The following is a 20,719-nucleotide window of genomic DNA, read 5'->3' as shown; positions in this document are numbered from 1 at the left end:
AGGAGTACGTCAAGGCTATATATTGTCACCCTGCTTATTTAACTTATATGCAGTGTACATCATGAGAAATGCTGGGCTGGAGGAAGCACAAGCTGGAATAAAGATTGCCAGGAGAAATATCAGTAATCTCAGATATGCAGATGACACCACCCTTATGGCAGAAAGTGAAGAAGAACTGAAGAGCCTCTTGATGAAAGTGAAAGAGGAGAGTGAAACAGTTGGCTTAAAGCTTAACATTCAGAAAACTAAGATCATGGCATCTGGTCCCATGACTTCATGGGAAATACATGGGGAGACAGTGGAAACAGTGTCAGACTTTATTTTTTTGGGCTCCAAAATCACTGCAGATGGTGATTGCAGCCATGAAATTAAAGAACGCTTACTCTTGGAAGGAAAGTGATGACCAACCTAGATAGCATATTAAAAAGCAGAGACATTACTTTGCCAAAAAAGGTCCGTCTAGTCAAGGCTATGATTTTTCCAGTGGTCATGTATGGATGTGAGAGTTGGATTGTGAAGAAAGTAGAGCGCTGAAAAATTGATGCTTTTGAACTGTGGTGTTGGAGAAGACTCTTGAGAGTCCCTTGGACTGCAAGGAGATTCAACCAGTCCATCCTAAAGGAGAACAGTCCTGGGTGTTCATTGGAAGGACTGATGCCGAAGCTGAAACTCCAATACTTTGGCCAACTGATGCAAAGAGATGACACATTTGAAAAGACCCTGATGCTGGGACGGATTGGGGGCAGAAGGAGAAGGGGATGACAGAGGATGAGATGGTTGGATGGCATCACCGACTCGATGGACATGGGTTTGAGTAAACTCCGGGTGTTGGTGATGGACAGGGTGGCCTGGCGTGCTGCAATTCATGGGGTTGCAGAGTCGGACACGACTGAGCGACTGAACTGAACTGAACTGAACTGAAAGGGTTTCTACTTTAGCCCTGGTAGGAGGTTCTTGGTATAAACAGTGTGACACCCTCTCCTTTTATCAACTCTTCAGTACATAAACATGGGTCTACTTTTCAGGAGGATAGTGATCTCTTGTATAACTTCCACAGAGCATATTCTAAAACACTATCTTTATCATTTGAATGTGAAGATTACTCCAGAAATCAGAAGCATTCACATGCATTGTTGCCTTCTCAAGTAGGGACCATCCAACTCATTGGTTGCTACAGCCTTGGCCACAGGAAATGGATTAAATAGAATGCCAACATTCTATATCATTGAGCACGTTAAGCTCTTTACAAAGCAGCTTAACAAGCAAAACTGTAAGGCTCATTCATCTTCTTTTTAATAGCACACTACATATTCTAAAATTCAAGTAAAAGCACTAAAAAGGATATAATTGTGCACCATGGCAGAGAGTATATAAAAAAGGAAAGGAAGGTGGTAGGAACCTTTTAGCCTTAACTTAAAACATATATATATATATATATACATATATATATAGCATTTATTGTGCTATTTTTCTGAAAGTATGTTCATTGCAAAAAAGTTGAGAAACACTAAAGTATATAGCAATAAAACAAAGCAAAATCCATCTGCAATCACTTCAATCAAAGATAAGCACTTTAGCATACTTGAGTATGTCCTTGCATTTTAAAAAATGTATTGACAGATAAGTAGATATGTGGGATGGCCATTATATATGTGTATGTAAATATACACACTGTTTGTGTGTCATAACATTTACAGAGATAGATATTCTTCTGGAACATGACTGTTGTATAGTGGTCCTTGATTCATATGTGTCATAATATACTTATTACTGTTCATATTTAATTTTTATTTTTCCTACTCTGGCATTGAAAAATAAGGAATCATTATAGGCACTTTTGACTGTCTCCTTAAGATATATTCTGGAAAGAATTGCTGGGTGGAAAAGTATATGCATGCATATACAGATTTTTGTGGACCCTTGAATCTCAGAAACTATTTCTTAGTTTGTGCTCTTACTAGCAAAGAATGTATGGTGTATTCCTTTATCACACCCTTATAATTTTACACATTAGCATTGATTTTAATCTTTGTAAATCTAATAGAGAAGGAATAGTATTAATTTTATTTTCATTTTAATTTATTTGATTATTAATAGGGTTCAAAAACATTTGACATTTATTAGACATCTGTATTTCTGATTTTTTTCAGTTTATTTCATTGTACCATATTTCTGTTTGGAGTAGTTCACCTTTTCCTTTTGTTTTATACTAGCTTTTTAATATGTTAATGATTTCTGCCCTTTTGCCTTTTATGTGTCAATGTTGTCTTCATTTCTTATTTGTCTTTTAATTTTGGTCTTAGAATGATAGACTTTAAAGTTTATGTAGGGCTATCTATCAGCTTCTTTCTTTTATTTTTTTTAATACTGCTATTATTTTAGTTCCAAAAAATAAAACATATTTGTAAAATATCATTAGCTGTTTTTTGTTCTACTAAAATTCTTCCTGAGAAAAAGGTATTTTAAGACATTTTAATGTTATTTTTACATACTAATTATTTTTACCAACCAAATTTCTAATTGTCTTTTATTTCTTTAACTCTTGCTCGTGTATAAACTCTATCTTATCAATCTGATTATGAGTTTTCTGAATGGTAAATTCAGTTTGACATTTGTAAATTAAATAGACATATGTGGAAAGGGATTCTTCCATGTTATTTATTATTTTAATATATCAGAGTCAAGACTGGGTATCTTTACTGACAGTTTTCTCTCATATTATCTCCTAGAGATACATTTATTTACGTTCTTTAGGAGTAAAAAGCCTTGTCTTCAACTCTCCCATGATCAGATGTCACAGTCTAGGAAAAGAATTTTCAAATTTTTTAGTAGCCAAACAACCAATTTATTTAAACAGATTTTAAGTTGAGAGCTACCCAATATAAAAGTAGTACAAGCAAGTCAATCCACTTAATGAATTAGAGAAGTTATGCTACAGTGTTCCTTCGCCTTGTCCTCCTCTCCATTCCTATCCAGGCCTTCCCTGACAGAGATCTGTGAATCTTCAAGGATTTGAAGCCACGTCTTCAGACCAGGAAGGGTCAAGTCAGATGCCTTTAGAGCCAGTTAAATAAAATAAATGAATGAGATAAACAAGTGAGAAGGGATAGGTTGTGGGAAAGGCTGTGATGAACTAGAAAACACATAGAACATATAAATGTGGTCCAAAAGCACAGATTATTTTTCAAAGCCCTCTTTGGGGTATGCAAAGCAGCACTACTTTTCTTTTAAAAATTCTAGATTTATTTCAGGTAAAAATCTGGCAGAGGCAATTTGGACCATATTGATTCAGCTTTCAATTGAAGTAATTTTGTCATAATATGCTATTCTAGGTTAGGTCTTGGGCTTCCCTGCTGACTCAGTTGGTAAAGAATCTGACTGCAATTCAGGAGACACTGACTCAATCCTGGATTGGGAAGATCCCCTAGAGAAGGTAATGGCAACCCACTCCAGTATTTTTGCCTGAAGAACTCCATAGACAGAGGAGCCTGGTAGGCTATAGTCCATGGGGTTGCAAAGAGTTGGATGCAACTGAATGACTAACACTCACTCACAGGTTAGGCCTTATCTTTTAGTACAGGTTAATATCAGTCAAAATTGTTGTAGCAGTGTTGCTTAGTCATGTCTGACTCTTTGCAACCCCATGGACTATACAGTCCATGGAATTCTCCAGGGCAGAATACTGGAGTGGGTAGCCTTTCCCTTCTCCAGGAGATCTTCCCAACGCAAGGATCAAACCCAGGTCTCCTGCCAGGTAGTTGGATTCTTTACCAGCTGAGCCACAAGGGAAGCCCCAAAATACTAGAGTGGGTAGCCTATCCCTTCTCCAGGGGATCTTCCTGACCCAGGAATCAGATTGGGGTCTCCTGCATTGCAGGTGGATTCTTCACCAACTGAGCTATCAGGGAAGCCCCCAAAATGTTAACATTTTGGAAAAGCCTCTGTTGAAAATGTTCATTGTTTTATCAAATGGTCCTTATATTCTAACAGATTTCCATAAGAATTTAATGACAGCAAAAATCTATCCCTCCAAAAAAACAGAAAGCATTTCCCTTTGAACGGTCACCAAAAATTATATAATCTATTGTTTTATTCTTTTTTATTGCCCATCAGACATCTCACACCTATTTTTTAAAGTAATGATGGCACAAATAATATTATATCCAAAACTAAAATTTAAAAGATATAACTCTACTATTATGTCAAATTATTTAATTTTTTATCTTTCCAAGCTTTCTTCATAAGAATATGTAGCTTTTATAGTTGTAACTAAAACACAGAAACAATTTGTAATCTGTTTCAGTGTAATAGTTCTCCATGTTGATTTATACCCATCACAATTATGACCTGTAATGACTGCACTGAAGTGATATATGTAATTTACTTATTTCCATATTGATGAACATTTCAGCTGTAATAAATGCTTTGTTAAACATATATATGACTTTCAGTTTTCTTTTTAATGACTGTAGCTTTTTTGAATAAGCACAATTTTAATGATCTCATCAGTTCATTATGAGGTCTGTGTGATGTTAAGTATGGAAAGATGCTAACAGAATTGAATTCCATTGGAATATATTTTTGGACACATTCTTAAATGTGAAATCACAGGACTCTTGATACTTGACCTATCCCAACATATCTCCTTTTATTTTTCCAGCAAACTAAATTTAAAGAATAATATGTAAACTTGTACCCAGATATTTTTTAGGAAATCGGCTTTCACTGTTCTTTCTCTCTATGATATTTTTCTAGGCTCTGGACTTATTTTTAGAGTCTTGTATTCTTTGTTAATCATGAATTCCTGGCTTATTGACTGATTCATGTTGTAAGAAAAATAAACAAGCACATAATGCCTCAGTTAATGGAGTTTTCTTTGGTTTGATGCAAAGAAAAGTAAGAGTGATCAAGAAATGATGTAAACAGGTATTCTTTTACTGGCTACAATGGTCTATATGGTAACACGTCAATTCTCTAGCTGAGAACAAATAGAAAAGTGGTATGTAATGTAAAAAAAAGAGACATCTGAAGACATTGGAGAATATCATGGCAGCCAGGAAGGCCAGTGAGATGATGTTTCCCCTTGAGGGGCTGATTCATTAGTGACATAGTAGGACATTCCAAAAGATGAGAAGAAAATTGCTGCTAATAGGAAGAAAGGCAGAAAGAAGAGTCATCAGCCTCATGAGGTTGGGAAGAATTAAATTGGAATTCAGACCTATCATGGAATCCAAAGTTTGAGAGCTCAAAATTCTGGAGATAAAGTATCCCAGAGTTGAGTAAGACTGTGAATCCACAGCAAAGAAGTAATCAGGAGAAAAGAAAACATACTATACAACTTATTAATTGGAGATAAAGTATGAAGGATGATTAAAAGAATGTTAAAAAATATAGGACTAGCAGATGTAGGGAAAAGTCACTATGTCCAGGACTGAAGGAGAATGCTCAAGAAAGGAACAAACTTAGAAACAGTCTCCCAGTTTTCACACCAGGTTGAAATTTACATCTAATTTGAGAGGTTGTAGTTGTTGCCCAATGGGTGATATGAAAGTTTGGTGAGGTGCTGCTGGCCAGGGATGGCAGGCAGAAACCTACCCACTGGAATGGGAGTGAGATTCAATGGAAAACTGATGGAGCATTGGTGAGACTTGCTGAAGGGTATGAACCACTGGAAAAATAGCTGCTTGGTGGATAAGTTTCCTGATGAGAGGGAAGTAGCCTGCTGGCAGCTGCAGTGTACATGCCTTTGAAACAGAAAATACTGGAGTCAAACTCTTGTCTCTCCCTCTTATAGCATTCCTACAGTACCCTTCACTAAGGCTTACCATGTACCACCTGGTAAAGTAAAAACATTTACAGGATCCAGCTTCAATATTATAAAGCAAGTCAAAAAAGAGTGGATTTGTAAAAATGAGCAAATTGTGGATGAAATGAAAAATTTCACCTAAGAAGTAGAATTTACAAAATAATCAACTATGTATTTTAGAAATGAAAAAGATAATACCTTTAATGGAGAATGCAGTAGGTGGAACTAAAGGTATATTATGAAGAGTTGTTTATAGAGTTAATGACTAAATGACAGGTCAGTAGAACATATCTAGATGGAAGCAAATAAAGAAAAAACACAGTAGAACAAAACACAAAATATCATAAGAAAAGTGGCATAAAAATCAAAAGTCTCACAAAGAAGTGTTATGCAGTGCTAAAAAGAAGAGAGAGAAAATGGGCAAAATTGTGAGAATAATTTCTGTAAAACTTAAAGACACCAAACTATAGAATTGTGATGTGCCTTAAATTCCAAGGAGGAAAGTTATAAAAAAATGAACCACCACACATTAAAGCGTATCATAGTAAAACACCAGAAAGAGGACAAAAAGAAAATCTTAAAAGTAGGCAGAGAAAAACAGTCACATTACATGCAAAAGGAAATTTAAATGATAGTGAAATGTCACTTTCAAAATGCTCAAAGACGATGACTGTCAATCTATGATTCTATTCCACTGAAGACACTTTTCAGACGTTAAAATGTGACAATGGGAGGAATAGGCAAATCTGCGCAGAAGAGTTTCAAATAACTTGCAGATACACCTCACCCTGAAGGAGGAGGAAGGATAACTGCACTCCATAAATGTCAGCTGTGCTAAATGACCTCATTCCAGCAAATACCGGTGCAGAAAGGAAGAAGGATGAGAGGATACTTACAGTGGAGAGATCTGACAAACACTGTCAGCCTGGGTATCAAGGTTGACATCAACAGTGCTAAGTCAGGTGTTGATCATGTGTACTCTTAATACGATCATGAAAATGGCACTTCACCGCTGTGGTCTTCCTCCTCGAAACACATCATCCCCGTCAAACAATAAGATAAACATCATAAAAATCCAAATTGAGAGACATTCTGTAAGCTACCTGGCAGTACTCCTCAGAACTGTCAAGGTCATCAAAGGCAAGGAAAATCTGAGAAACTGTTAAAACCAACAAGAACCTGGGGGAACATGACAATTACATGTAATATGTTACCCTGGAAGGGATCCTGGGATTGAAAAAGGAAATTAGGTTAAAAACTAAGAAAGACTAAATGAAGTATGGATTTTATTTAATAATGTACCAATATTGGCTCATTAATTAAAACAAGTGAACCATACTAATATAGATATGTATACTAATGGAATATGAAATAAATGGGGTATGTGGGAATTCTCTATCTTTGCAATTTTCCTGTAAATCTGAAAATGTTCTAATTTTTTTAAGTTTATTTAAAAATTAAGTGAAAAAATGTCATTTCCTAACAAAATCTGAAAAAATAGCATTGCCAGTTAATACATATGAAGAGAAACACTAAAAGCAGTTTTCAGACAGAGGGAACATTATTCCAAAAAGAAGCATAGAAGTAAAAGAGGCAATGATAAATATCAGAAAAGGCAAATATGTGGATAAATCTAAATTACTATTGACTATGTAAGATAACAACAATAAATCCTTATGCCTTCTAAATATCTGAAATTCAAACACATAATAAAAATAATATAAAAAGATGGAAAAGCATAAAGATACTAAAGTATAAGTTTCTAGGATTGTCAGGGAAGTGATTAAAATACTAATTTATATTAGACTTTAATAATAGATATTATAATATCTACAGTAACCACTAAAAGGGTAATAAATTAATATTTAACTGACAACCTAATAAAGAGTGCATGTAAAACACTAAAAATACTAAGTTTATTTTTTTAATAATAAGTTTAAAAGGATATAGAGAGTAAAAGTAATATAAAATATATGGAAATTTAGAAAAATAAGAAAATAAATGGTAAATTTAATCCAAATAGTGGGTAATTACATTAAAGGTCAATGATATAGTTTAAAGATACTAGTTATTTAAAATAACACATGCAAAGATACATGAATATAATTTCTCAATTTAGCAAATACACAAAAATTTAAAAGTAAAATTTAGAAAATAAAATGTTTTTAGACAAGGCCAAGTATCTGGGACCTTTTGGTGTGAACCAGATGTCTTATGGACAAGATGTCTAATGGATTTTTTGTACAAGACCAAATATCAAGAATTTTTTGGCATGAACAAATTGTCTTAGGCATGTCTTAGACAGGACCATATTTTCTAATACCTCAATTTTAATTAAAAAATGTAGCTGGAGCTAAAGAGGAACATTTTATAATAGCAAAGGTTTAATGTGTTGGAAGATGTGGCAGTTCTAAACTTGTTTGCCACTCATAATAGGGCTTCAAAATAAATAAACCAAAAATTGCAGTCAGAAAAGGACAAAGGTAAAATCAGGGAGAATTCACTATGCCTCTCACTAACTGATATATTAACAAACATTAAAAATTCATAAGGCTACAAAGATATGAGATGCATGATTAATAAACTTGATCTGATTATACATTTTTCCTAAATATATAAATATCATACTTATTTGAAATATCTGAATCTGCCTGTGGTGCGGGAGACCTGGTTCAATCCCTGGGTTGGGAAGACCCCCTGGAGAAGGGAGTGGCAACTCCCTCCAGTATTCTTTGCCTGGAAAACTCCATAAACAAAGGAGCCCAGTGAGGTATAGTCTATGGGCTCGCAAAGAGCCAGACATGACTGAGCAACTAACACACACACACATAATTATATGTTCATATATACGTACAGAAAAATTAGCACCTGGCAACTGTAGGATATACTTTATTTTCAAGTAAATATAGATTTTTTTAAACCAAAATTGACCATATACTGGAATATAAATCAAGACTTAACAAATCTTGAAGAACTGATGTCATGAAGAATATATTCTCTGTACACAGGAGAATTAATCTATCATTTCATAATAACAAGATGATTGGAATTTCCTCAAATGTTTGGAAATCCCCCAAATATACCTAAAATGACCCAAACAAAAATGTTGATTTAGATTAGGAAGTATTTTGAGTTGAATGATAATTAAGTCATAAGACAGCAAAGCCTGTGGGATGCAGATAATCCTTATTTTTAGGAAAATATATAGCCTTAAATGAACATATCAGGGTGATACACTGTCTCCAAGAAGGCTACCATCAATTTCTTTTTTCACTGGACACACCTAAAAGCCCATATTGTGAGAAGAAAGTCTTCCATCTCCTGGAATCTCAGCTCACCTGTGCCTGCATTATCCAATAGATGTCTAAGAAGGGACGCTATGTGACTTTCAAAGCTAGGTCATTAGAAGCCTCATAGCCTCTGTTTGGATCTCTTAGAATTGTCTCTCTAAGTAATAATAACCACCATGCATTGGTAAAATGTCTCTATCCTGAGACCACCAGGCAATGAGAAATTCAAAGTTAGGCATGTGGAAATAAAGAGAGATGCCTGAGCAGTCTCTCATATGTTCCAATCGTGTGCATGCTCAGTTGTTTGAGATGTGTCCAACTCTTTGCAGTTCTGTGGACTATAGCCTGCCAGGCTCCTCTGTCCATGGGATTCTCCAGGAAACAGTACTGGAATGGGTTGCCATGCTCTCCTCCAAGGGATCCTCCCGATCCAGGGATCAAACCAGCATCTCCTGCATTGCAGGGAGTTCTTTACCGCTGGAGCCACTGGGAAGCCCGCGTTCCCAGCCCTCTCAGCCCAAATCCCAGTATCGGCATGAATCAACCTGTGTGCAAGTCTAACCCAAGCTGTCACCTGACTGCTAGCATATGTGAAAACCCAAATAAGGACCAGCCAGGTGACTCTTCAATCCCCAGAAGTGTGAACGATAATAGTAAATTGCCTCTTTAAATCACTTAGTTTAAAGGTGGTTTGTTTTATACTTATAGGTAGTCAAAAATATTTTTAAAGAAGAAAAAGCCAAAACTCAGTTAAATTAATTTCGTAATCAAGAACTTAGAAGCAAAGCACTGAAAGAAATCAACATAGTCAAAAGTTTGTCCTTGGAAAATATGAAGATATTGGGTTGGCCAAATTATTCGTTCAGGTTTTTCCAACTAGATAGATAGATAGACAAAAATCTGATGAAGATGAAAAGAGAAGACACACATTATTTATTTCAAGAATAGGAAAAGGGCCTTGCTACAAATTGAACAGGTGTTAAAAAGATAGTATGAGAATGTTATGAATAAATTAACAGTAGTAAATTTGAACATTTATATGAAATGGACAAATTCCTTCAAACATAATTTGTCTAATGTGTTTAAATGAAAATATTCTTATTCTTATTTATTTTAAAAGTGGAATCAATAATTAAAAGTCTACACACACATACACACATACAAAAACCCAATCCCAGGCCCAGACAGCGTTATAACTGAATTCTTCCAAACATTTAAGTAAAAAAAAAAACTTAAAATTTTTCAGATAATAGAAAAAAGTGGAAAAATTGCCTCTTTATGATACAAATACTCAAGAACTAGAATAGAAAGGAACTTTCCTAATCTGATAAAAGTAATCTATTTAAAAAAAAACCCTACAGTACACAGTATTCCTTACAGTGAAATGTTAAAATGTATCTTTATAATTTCAGAAGCCAGACAAAGATAAACACTGCTACAATTTCTCTTTATCATTCTGTGTGTTCTACTAGTTAAAGAATCAGTATTTTAAGAATTGAACAAATGGACAAAATATTTGAATAAGCACTTAAACAAAAGTTTATCCAAATGGCCAATAACATGAAAAAGGTGCTTAACCTAATTAATCATCTGGAAAATGCAAATTAAAATCACAATGTGATGCTATTGTATACTCTCCAGAAGAGCTAAAATGAGAAACAAAACAAAACAGAATATCCCAAGCACTAGAAAGGATGAGTAGCATCTGGTCTCCAACACACCACTGATGGGAGTGTAAATTAGAATCACCTCTTTAGAAGACTATTTGGCTGTACTACTAAAGCAGAATCTAACACAGCTTTTCACCCAGCAATTCCAATTCTAGATATATTATCCAACAGAAATGTATATGTAGGCCTGTCAAAGGCATGTGTGAGGATGTTCATAGAAACACTTTACAATAACCCAAAGTAAGAAAATAGGTAAATTCCCATTAACTATGAAATGGGTAAATAAAAAATATGGTATATTCATATATGTGAATGATATACAGAAATAAAAATGAACAGACTACAAGTACAGTTTCATAGTCTCAAGCAGAATACTGGACAAAAGAAGATAGACTAAAAAATATGCACAGTATGATGAGTTATGTAGAACTCAGAAAGACAAAACTAACCTACAGTGTTAAAGATTAGGGTGGTTGTTATGTTCAGCTAGGCAGAACTCTCTGGATGTTAGCAATGGTTTGTTTCTTGGGGTTGCATTGCTGTATTTTATGTTTCAAGACTTATCGAACTGTTGCAGGAAGGGGGACCCCTTCCAGGGCCCAAAAGTGGGCTCTTGTCTTACGCTCAGAAATGAATTGTCTGAGGAGACACATGTGCTGACAAAGCAAGAGATTTTATTGGGAAGGGGCACCCGATGGAGAGCGGTAGGGTGAGGGAACCCAGGAGGACTGCTCGGCCACGTGGCTTACAGGTTTTACGGTGATGGGATTAGTTTCCGGTTGTCTTCAGCCAATCATTCTGACTCAGAGTCCTTCCTGAGTGATGTGGTGCACACACCACTCAGCCAAGATGGATACCAGCAAGAAGGATTCTGGGAGGTGGTCGGACACGTGGTGTCTCCTTTTGACCTTTTCCCGAACTCTTCCGGTTGGTGGTTCCATGTTCCATGTTCCTTACCAGGATCTCCTGTTGTGATACAACTCATGCAAATGGTTAGTAGGGACCTGGCCAGGGTGGGCGGTTTCAGTCAGTGTGCTTCCCCTAACAAAACTTAAGACATGTTTACTTTTGTATGTGTATGGCACACTTCAATGAAAATTTACCTAAAAACTAATAAAATGTACTTCTACAGCTGCAGAGCCAGGCCTCAGGCAAATCAGTTTTATCCAGTTAAGGTGCACCAAACCCCACTCTGCATCATTTTTTTTTTAGTTATCAGTGCTCCACAGCCTTGATTCTACCATTATGGAGACTCATCTCCCTTTTGGCATTGCTTCTCCTTTGTCAGCTACTTTGGGTGGTCCTGACTTAACTCATTGCCCACCCCCGTCTCTCTCTTCCAGCCACAATTACCTCATAAAACAAATACCGTTGTCAACAAGTCAGCATACAGAAGTGGCTACTTTGAGCAGAACAGGCCACTCACTGTCAAACCTACAGATAACTTGGAATGCTTATCAACTGGAAGCTGGTTGGGGTGTACATACAACCAAGCCCTATCTGTAAGGATGCTTTCTGACCACAAGTTAAGAAGTAGGCTGTGGACATACCCAGCATATGGACACAACCACATCACACTTCTGTTTAGTCCTCCACCCCAGCTGGATTTGAGCCATTGGAAATCATGAAATTACTCTTTTACCTTCACCTACACTGTCTAGTGCAATGCCAAAGATGTAGTGGTTCAGTTCAGTTCGGTTCAGTCGCTCAGTCGTGTCTGATTCTTTGTGACCCCATGAGCCAGAGCACGCCAGGTCTCCCTGTCCATCACCAACTCCTGGAGCCTACCCAAACTCATGTCCATTGAGTCAGTAATGCCATCCAACCATCTCTTCCTCTGTCATCCCCTTCTTCTCCTGCCCTCAGTCTTTTCCAGCATCAGGGTCTTTTCAAATGTGTCAGCTCTTTGCATCAGGTGGCCAAAGTATTGGAGTTTCAGCTTCATCAGTCCTTCCAATGAACACCTAGGACTGATCTCCTTTACGATGGACTGGTTGGATCTCCTTGCAATCCAAGGGACTCACAAGAGTTTTCTCCAACACCACAGTTCAAAAGCATCAATTTTTTGGCACTCAACTTTCTTCAAAGTCCAACTCTCACATCCATACATGACCACTGGGAAAACCATACCCTTGACTAGACGGACCTTTGTTGGCAAAGTAATGTCCCTGCTTTTTAATATGCTGTCTAGGTTGATCATAACTTTCCTTCTAAGGAGTAAGCGTCTTTTAATTTCATGGCTGCAATCACCATCTCCAATGATTCTGGAGCCCAGACAAATAAAGTCAGCCACTGTTTCCATTGTTTCCCCATCTATTTGCCATGAAGTGATGGACCCGGTTGCCATGATCTTAGTTTTCTGAATGTTGAGCTTTAAGCCAACTTTTTCACTCTCCTCTTTCACTTTCATAAAGAGGCTCCTTGGTTCTTCTTCACTTTCTGCCATAAGGGTGGTGTCATCTGCATATCTGTGGTTATTGATATTTCTCCCAGCAATCTTGATTCCAGCTTGTGCTTCAATAATTATTCATCTGAGAAGACTGCAACCAAACATTTAGTGGATAAATAAGTGACCTTGCGTTCTAACTTGCTAGTTCCTCTTCTGAATCTCATCCTGAAATGATGATTCGAATGTGAAATTTCTTGATCTGCACCATAAGCCTCCAAATTCCCTAAACTTAGACAAGCCCTTAGGACACTGTTCAAAAGTACATCAAATACCAAAGATTATGACCTGTCTTTCTCTTTACACCAAAACTGGAGTGTGTTAGCTAAAACTGGAGTGTGTTAATTAAAATAATGTATTATAATTTTATCTCATCTGAGGTCAAACAGTGATGTCATGCTGTGATGGTGTATTTTTAGGAGAGCCACTGAAGTCTCTTTGTGTGTCTAGCTATAGGAAGCTAATTTCTGTTTGCATATTCAATTGCAGATATAAATGAATGTAGCGCTGACAATGGTGGCTGTCAGGACCAATACTGTAATACAATTGGCAGTTATTACTGCAAGTGTCAAGCTGGCCAGAAGCTGGAGGAAGATGGCAGAGGATGTGGAGGTAACAGTTGGGACTGTCCGCTTCCTGATAAGAGAGGACATCTATGTAATGCAAAAGAGGGCGATGTCTTTGATCCAGAGCCAGTTGAAATGCCTGTGCTGAATGTTGTCAAGAGCACAGATCTTCCTCTCATGTCTAGATTACAAAATTGTAACCCTAAGAACACTTCAAGTAGCTTATTATAAGAAACATATGATTATACGCTGGTTTGGCTGTGTCATGTTCTGATTATGGAATTTCAATCATTCATTTAAATCCCTGGGTAAAGTACATATTTGTGAAAGCATTTTGTTTAATTCTAAAGTGAAAATGGTGCTTATCATAAAATACTCGTGTGTTGTTACAATGGAAGTAAAGAGATGCAAAAGCAACCACAGGACCAGTATTTTTGATATAGAATTAGCTTTTTCCCCACAAACTTCCATTTTCTGACTCCTTTTAAAATTAATTCCCTCCTTCCTTTATTTATTAATTCATCATTTTGTTCATTTGACAGTCATTGAGTTGCTGCTCTGTATCAGGCATTATTCCATGCTCTAGGGATATAAAAATTAATGAGAAATAAATTCTGCCCTGAAGGAGCTCACTGATTAGAGGCAAAGATTGAAACATAAGCCGAAAACTTTACAGAATAGTGTTTTAAGACATTATAGAATGAGGTTAAGTGCATTGGATTCAAAGAGACCTGGATTTTAGTTTCAACTCTGTCACTTACAATTTCTGTAACCTTGGGCATGCTATTTAATCTTGCTAAGACTCTTTCCTCATCTGTAAAATTTAGGATAATGGTAGCTCCTAAAACCACAAAAGTTGCTGTGGGAATTAAATAAGATAATGCATCTAAAGCACTTAGCACAGTGAGTGGCTATAGTAGGTATTCAAATGATAACTATGAATTGTACCCTAATTTATGACCACATTGTTTCCCAGATTGGGAAGGTAATTGGGACCAGAGATCACTTCCATGTCTTCTTCTCAAAAAAAAGAGATACACAAAATATAATAATCTCTTGTACCATGCTTTTTAACTGTCCTTTCTGACTTTTTCCCTATCTATTTTTACCATTTAAATGCTTGAGCATTTAATGTATTCAGCCTTTTTCTTTAGATCACATAGAAATACATTTATTTGGTTTCCCCACTGACCTTACAAAATCAAACTCAATTTTTCCCCTGACAGTGTCAATTCCTAATGGGACATGTATGAGTAAGTTAATGGGCGAAAACAAGAGAAACAAAAGTCATCCCACTGAAGGTGTCTGAGACTGGGGCTGTGGGTTTGTTGGGACTTGCCAAGACAAGACAATTTGTGGATGTGAGTAGGTTGGAGAATTTCTCAGATTCTCAGGAAGCAGTGCAGTGCACTCTCTTCTGGATCATCTCTGGCACATAGCAACAGGATGGGCTGCAAGTAGACAACCATATGTTTGAGGGTGACTACATCTGGAACTTTCTGAGACAAGTTTCATTCCAGGCATGGTCCTCTGCCTGTAAAGGTGTGCATTTATAAAGGCAAATCCTAAATTCAACCAGGTCCTCTTTCATTCAAGTGAGATCATCTTTATTTCTGATGAGGCTGCTATGATGTTTTCAGTATGGATTCAATATCAGAGAACCAGAGGGGTCAAGCACCTCATAGTGTCCAAATGATAGGTAGGCTAATGCCCACTGAAGTTAGCATGATCTGCCTGATGAGAATATTATTTTGACAACCCTCTCCACTTCCTGACAAGCAGTGAACTCTTTGTTTCTTTTTGGCTGAGTATTATTATTATCAACATGATCATTATTATGATACATTTGAAATGCCAGTAGAACAATTAGCTGTTACGTTTGGCAATTATTGTTGTTATTTTTATAGCAACTATTAGTCTGGTAAGGCATGTTAAACATTATATCCACTAATTTATTTATATGCAATTATATCTCATGTTTTAATTGAAATCAGTCACTCTCCATATACATAACATTTAGAGAAGTGATTTCCATGCTTTCATATAACTGATGTTCATTTCTGCACAGTATATAAGAGTAACGTGGGTTATTTGTGAGGATTAAGAGTTTGACACTGAATTAACACTGACTTCCTATTTACTGAGATGTCGAACTGGGGTTGATGGTGTGGGATGGAGCAACTTGCCAATAAAGAACTACCTCTCTCAGTCCCATACTTCCTAGCATCTTTTCTTATTCATTTCTTTGAATGACCATTTGATATATATAGTGATGTTAATGATTCATTATGGTGGATTTTTGAACATGCAGTGATCTCAGATTTGTTTATATACGTAATTTAATAAAAATAATAGAGGTTGCTTTGAAATTAAATCTATCCTAAAGCCATTGCAAATGGGCATTCCATTCATGTGAGGGCACTAGTGAGTCATTCATATGCATTTACTTGATGTTAACGGTAAAGGTTGGTTGGTTTCAAAGGCTATTGTGTTGAATGCTGAAGATATAAACAATCACTTAAAGAGACTTTTTCTTTGCATTTATATAAATTGTATTTAACTATTTGAATTGCTTTTTAAAATACAGATCAGAATTTTAGCAGACATTTATTGTAGCATTAAAATACATCTAGAGTCTACCCTTTCAATGGAATTGAAGCATTTATAAATGGCTGATCTTATTCCTTAACCTTTTCTCTAAAGAGCTATAAACTTGTGGAGAAGTCTTCTGATTATCTCAGGTACATGAGTATCCCCTTCTTTCAAGCATAGCAATGAACCTAAAACACAGTTTCTAACTCATTCTGCAGGTAGATTATTATAATGTGTAAATTAAATGTACAAATAACTGCATGTCACTGAACATTGTGAGAATATATATATATATATATATATGAAGGACATAAATTTTTCTTCTTTAAAATTGTTAATGTTGGGTAAGATATTTAAGGCTTTTCAAAAATGTGACCATCTTTGCATTTCAGGAAAAAATCGATTTTGTCATTTTATTTGCTATTAAATCAAATTTGCTATAATTTTATCATATTTGCATCTATAACCATGAGTGAAATAGGCCAGTAGTTTGTGTTTCTCATTTTCTTTTTATGGCAGTGGTTCTCAAATGGAGGAATTTTGTCCCTCAGAGACATTTGGCAATGTCTGAAGACATTGATTTTCACAACTGAGGGGAAGGAGTACTATTGGCATCTATTGGGTTGAGGCCAGGATACTGCTAAATGTCTTCTTCTGTTACTCTGATTGTACATATGCTGGACCTTATTCTATCTCACATGCTGCTTTCATATATTCTATTTTCTTTTCTCTCTTTACTACATATGCTCAGTCTTATTGAGTTTCAAATATCAACAATTTAACTTTATATCTTAAGAAGTCTCATTTTTCTCAAATAAGCAAGTTCCTTTATGTTGTATGTTCAGTTTTTATACTTGTATCCTTTTGATATTTTGCACATAGCTATTCTATATCCTGTGTCTGATGCTAATTTCTATGGTCCTTGTGTGGGAATCTAAAACTATTGCTTCTTATTTCCAGGCTACAAGTTAGACTCTCTTTTCTTTCCTGCTGCCTATGCTTCCCATATAAAACTTCTCACAGAGCACTGTATTTGTTTAAACATTTAGACTATCTAGAATTACTTACAAGATCAGGACTATCTCCTAGGTAAGAGCCATGTCTTATCACTTTTTCATAACCACATCACAGGTGTCTAGTGCCTACCAGAATTCCATAAATGCTTACTGAATGAATGAATAGATGAAAGAGTACATATCGAACCAGTCAGAAATGCATACAGACATAGTCAGTACACCTCTTATTCGTTTCCTTATGTACAAATTTTAATCATGCTGGGTTTGTCATTTAAAGTCTGACTAGTTAAACCATTTGGTTATTAGTAGGTCTGTGTAAATATTTGCTGATAACAGATCTGTTTCATTTGAAAAGGCAAATCACATTTTTACTTTTAGAGGGCAAATCAAAATCTTAGCTTGAAAATCCTGACATTTATCCATGTGAAATATCTAAATTATTGGCATGGCAATGTAACTAGTGTGACTCAGCATGGTAGTACCATGGAGTCAAGGACTTTTTCTAAATTAATGGTAACTAACATTGCTATACATTGTAATCAGTGAACTGACAAAAATAATGAATACTGAGTGGACGGTTGGGATATAGCTTTCCATTTGGCAGAAATGAATGAACCTAAAGGTATATTGTTTAATGAATTGACAGTCAAATATTTTAAAGTAATTTGATAATATTTTAGCCAACTTTTTTCTGAAAAACATTAGAAATAGTGTGAATAAACAATGTATCTCAGCAAGCTGTTATTATATATGGAACTATAGAATTTTTGACTAAAACAAAAGTTTTTATAGGTGGAATCCCAAGGAAATTGAATGATTTGAACACTCTCAAAATGCTAATTGATAGATGAAGTGATACTGGAAACCAAGCTTTCGTATTTCCCCTCTGTGAGACTGATAGGCAGTATGAACTGCATACAGAGCGGATTAATCAGAACCATGGAGTCTAATTGCTACAGGAGGCCCAGAAACCCTCGGCTCATAGAGGCTACAATCTACAGAGGAAAGAAATAAAAACCTGAAGAAACTGATTTCCTCCAATTCCCAGATGGTTTACTTACAGAGCTAAGACCAAAATCAAGCTCTCCTTTTTCCAATTGCCATTCTTCCAGTTATGGTCAATAAGCATTTATTGGTTCAGCATCGTGTTGGGGGTAATCTTAAGAGTACTAGATCAGTGCAAAATTTGGTTTCTTTCATCATAGTGTTTCAGTATCATTAAGCATCGAGATATGGCCCCTGCTGACTCAGTGGGTAAAGAATCTGCTTACAAAGCAGGAGACACTGGAAATGCAGGAGATGCAGGTTTGATCCCTGGGTTGGGAAGATCCCCTGGAGAAGAAAATGGCAACCCACTCCAGTATTCTTGTCTGGAGAGGAGCTGGTGGGCTATAGTCCAATGGGTCACAAAGAGTTGATCACAACTGAGTGACTAAGGACATACGCATGAGTAATTACACCATATGCTCTGAGAGCTCACCCAGGTCTGCTCCTTACCTCCAAGCAGCACCAAATCTAAACCATCTGCTTGTTTATCCTGATATTAGACATCTCCCATCAGGGAGGTTCTGCGTGTCCTTTTCACAGTTTTGATAAGCCTGTCTAGCAAGAAAGCTTTTCTTATGCGTAATCTGTATTCCTCCTGCTGAAGTTTAAGCCTAAATTTTATTTTCTTCTTAGCTCAGAAAGACTTAACAAATCAGAATCGTCCCTCAAGCCTCCATTATATTAATTCCTTACACACTTATAGGGCATTTCTGTGCCCTCCTCAATTTACTAAAAACATTGTACCAAATACTGTTACTAAAAACATTGTACCAAATACTGGAAGCTGTTGGCACTTAAAGAAAAAATACTGCCTATCTATCTTTCCATCCCTGTATGTATCTATCCATCTATCTACATACATAATACACACATCTTAGTTTTTGAGTTCATAAAATTCACTTGAAGAAATCATTATTAAGGATTTATTTACTTTTCTGTGTTGCTTCTTTTAATAGTCATTTATAAAGGTCCTCTTGAACTTCTGCTGATATTAGGGAGCATATACAGATACACAGATGGTAAAGAATCCGCCTGCATGAGGGAGACCTGGGTTCGATCCCTGGGTTGGGAAGATCCCCTGGAGGAGGGCATGGCAAGCCGCTCCAGTATTCTAGCCTGGAGAATCGCCATGGACAGAGGAGCCTGGTGGGCTACAGTCCATGGGTTTGCAAAAAGTCAGACATGACGGAGCGACTAAGCACAGCACAGCACAAAAATAGTAATACTAGCTCCCTGACCTCCTTGCGCTGACAAGTCTAGTGGCGGGGGGGTGGGGAGTGATATAAAATGAAGAACAATTTGAGAAAATTCCCATACAGCATATCCTCATATATTAAAAGTTTGTCTGTTTTGAATTTATCAGCACATTTATAATATGGAATTCATTATGTTGAAAAAGACTATGAATCACTTAAAATTCTTGGGATTTATCATATTTGAAACATAAAACTATACAAATATCTTTCCTTTCATCCATTCATCCATCTAACAAATTATGTGTCCGGCCCATACACTGTGGACCATGTTGAACAAAACACACACTTTGGGTTTGAATATTTAATCTGACATTCACTAACTATGAGATTTAGGGGAAGTTACTTAATATCCACAGGCTGTCCTTTCTTCACCTATCAAACCAAAGTAACAATATTTAACCTGATATGAACTGAGAGATTAAATGAGATGTTGTAGGCAAACAACTTGGTTGGTGATAAGGCTCCTTTCCCCTACTTCATGACCACAAGAAGAGGGATGTTATCAGTTCTGAGATCACTCATTCCCTTCTTCCCAGGGAAGGAGTTACTTCCCTCTCGGGGGAGTTTGGGGAAAGGAATACAGAATTCAGTGCACCTTCCTGTCTCCTCTTTAGGATCTGCAAAAGGCCTTCAGGAAATGGCCATGCTGGTCTTCTCTGATGCACATTTAATTAGGTCAGGACCCCCAGATCGGGAAGACGTAAGTTTTCCAGTTACACTTGTAACCAGCTCTGAGCATTTGCCTAATTCTGCATACATCTTTAGGAAACTTCTAAATCCTTTTTCCAGGTTCCACTTTAACAAAAATCAAGTTGCTATTTTGTCTACCTCCACCTATTTTGGATTAAATCGCAATTAATTCAAAAGTCAAGCAGAGAATACCCATTTGTTAACGTATCTTTTTATATACTAACACCTTGCATTAGCCTACTACATAATATGTGGTCAAATTTTTTTTTCATTTTTCCCTCATTAAAAAAATATTTCCTCCTATGCTATATGTTCCTGAATATAAAAATATGTATGAGGC

General features: G+C 36.3%; 1 protein-coding gene across 1 annotated transcript in view; it reads left to right on the top strand.

The window, feature by feature from the left end:
* The window catches only part of LOC110151119 (EGF-like and EMI domain-containing protein 1), a 525,391-nt gene that overhangs the window by 392,579 nt on the left and 112,093 nt on the right, over positions 1-20,719 (top strand). The window contains exon 5 of the mRNA XM_070466463.1: positions 13,702-13,824. Coding sequence (XP_070322564.1) covers positions 13,702-13,824 — 123 coding nt within the window. The remainder of the gene's footprint in view (positions 1-13,701; positions 13,825-20,719) is intronic.

Source organism: Odocoileus virginianus, chromosome 4 (genome assembly GCF_023699985.2).
Source record: "Odocoileus virginianus isolate 20LAN1187 ecotype Illinois chromosome 4, Ovbor_1.2, whole genome shotgun sequence".
Taxonomy (NCBI): domain Eukaryota; kingdom Metazoa; phylum Chordata; class Mammalia; order Artiodactyla; family Cervidae; genus Odocoileus; species Odocoileus virginianus.
This window is presented reverse-complemented; position numbering and strand designations above follow the sequence as displayed.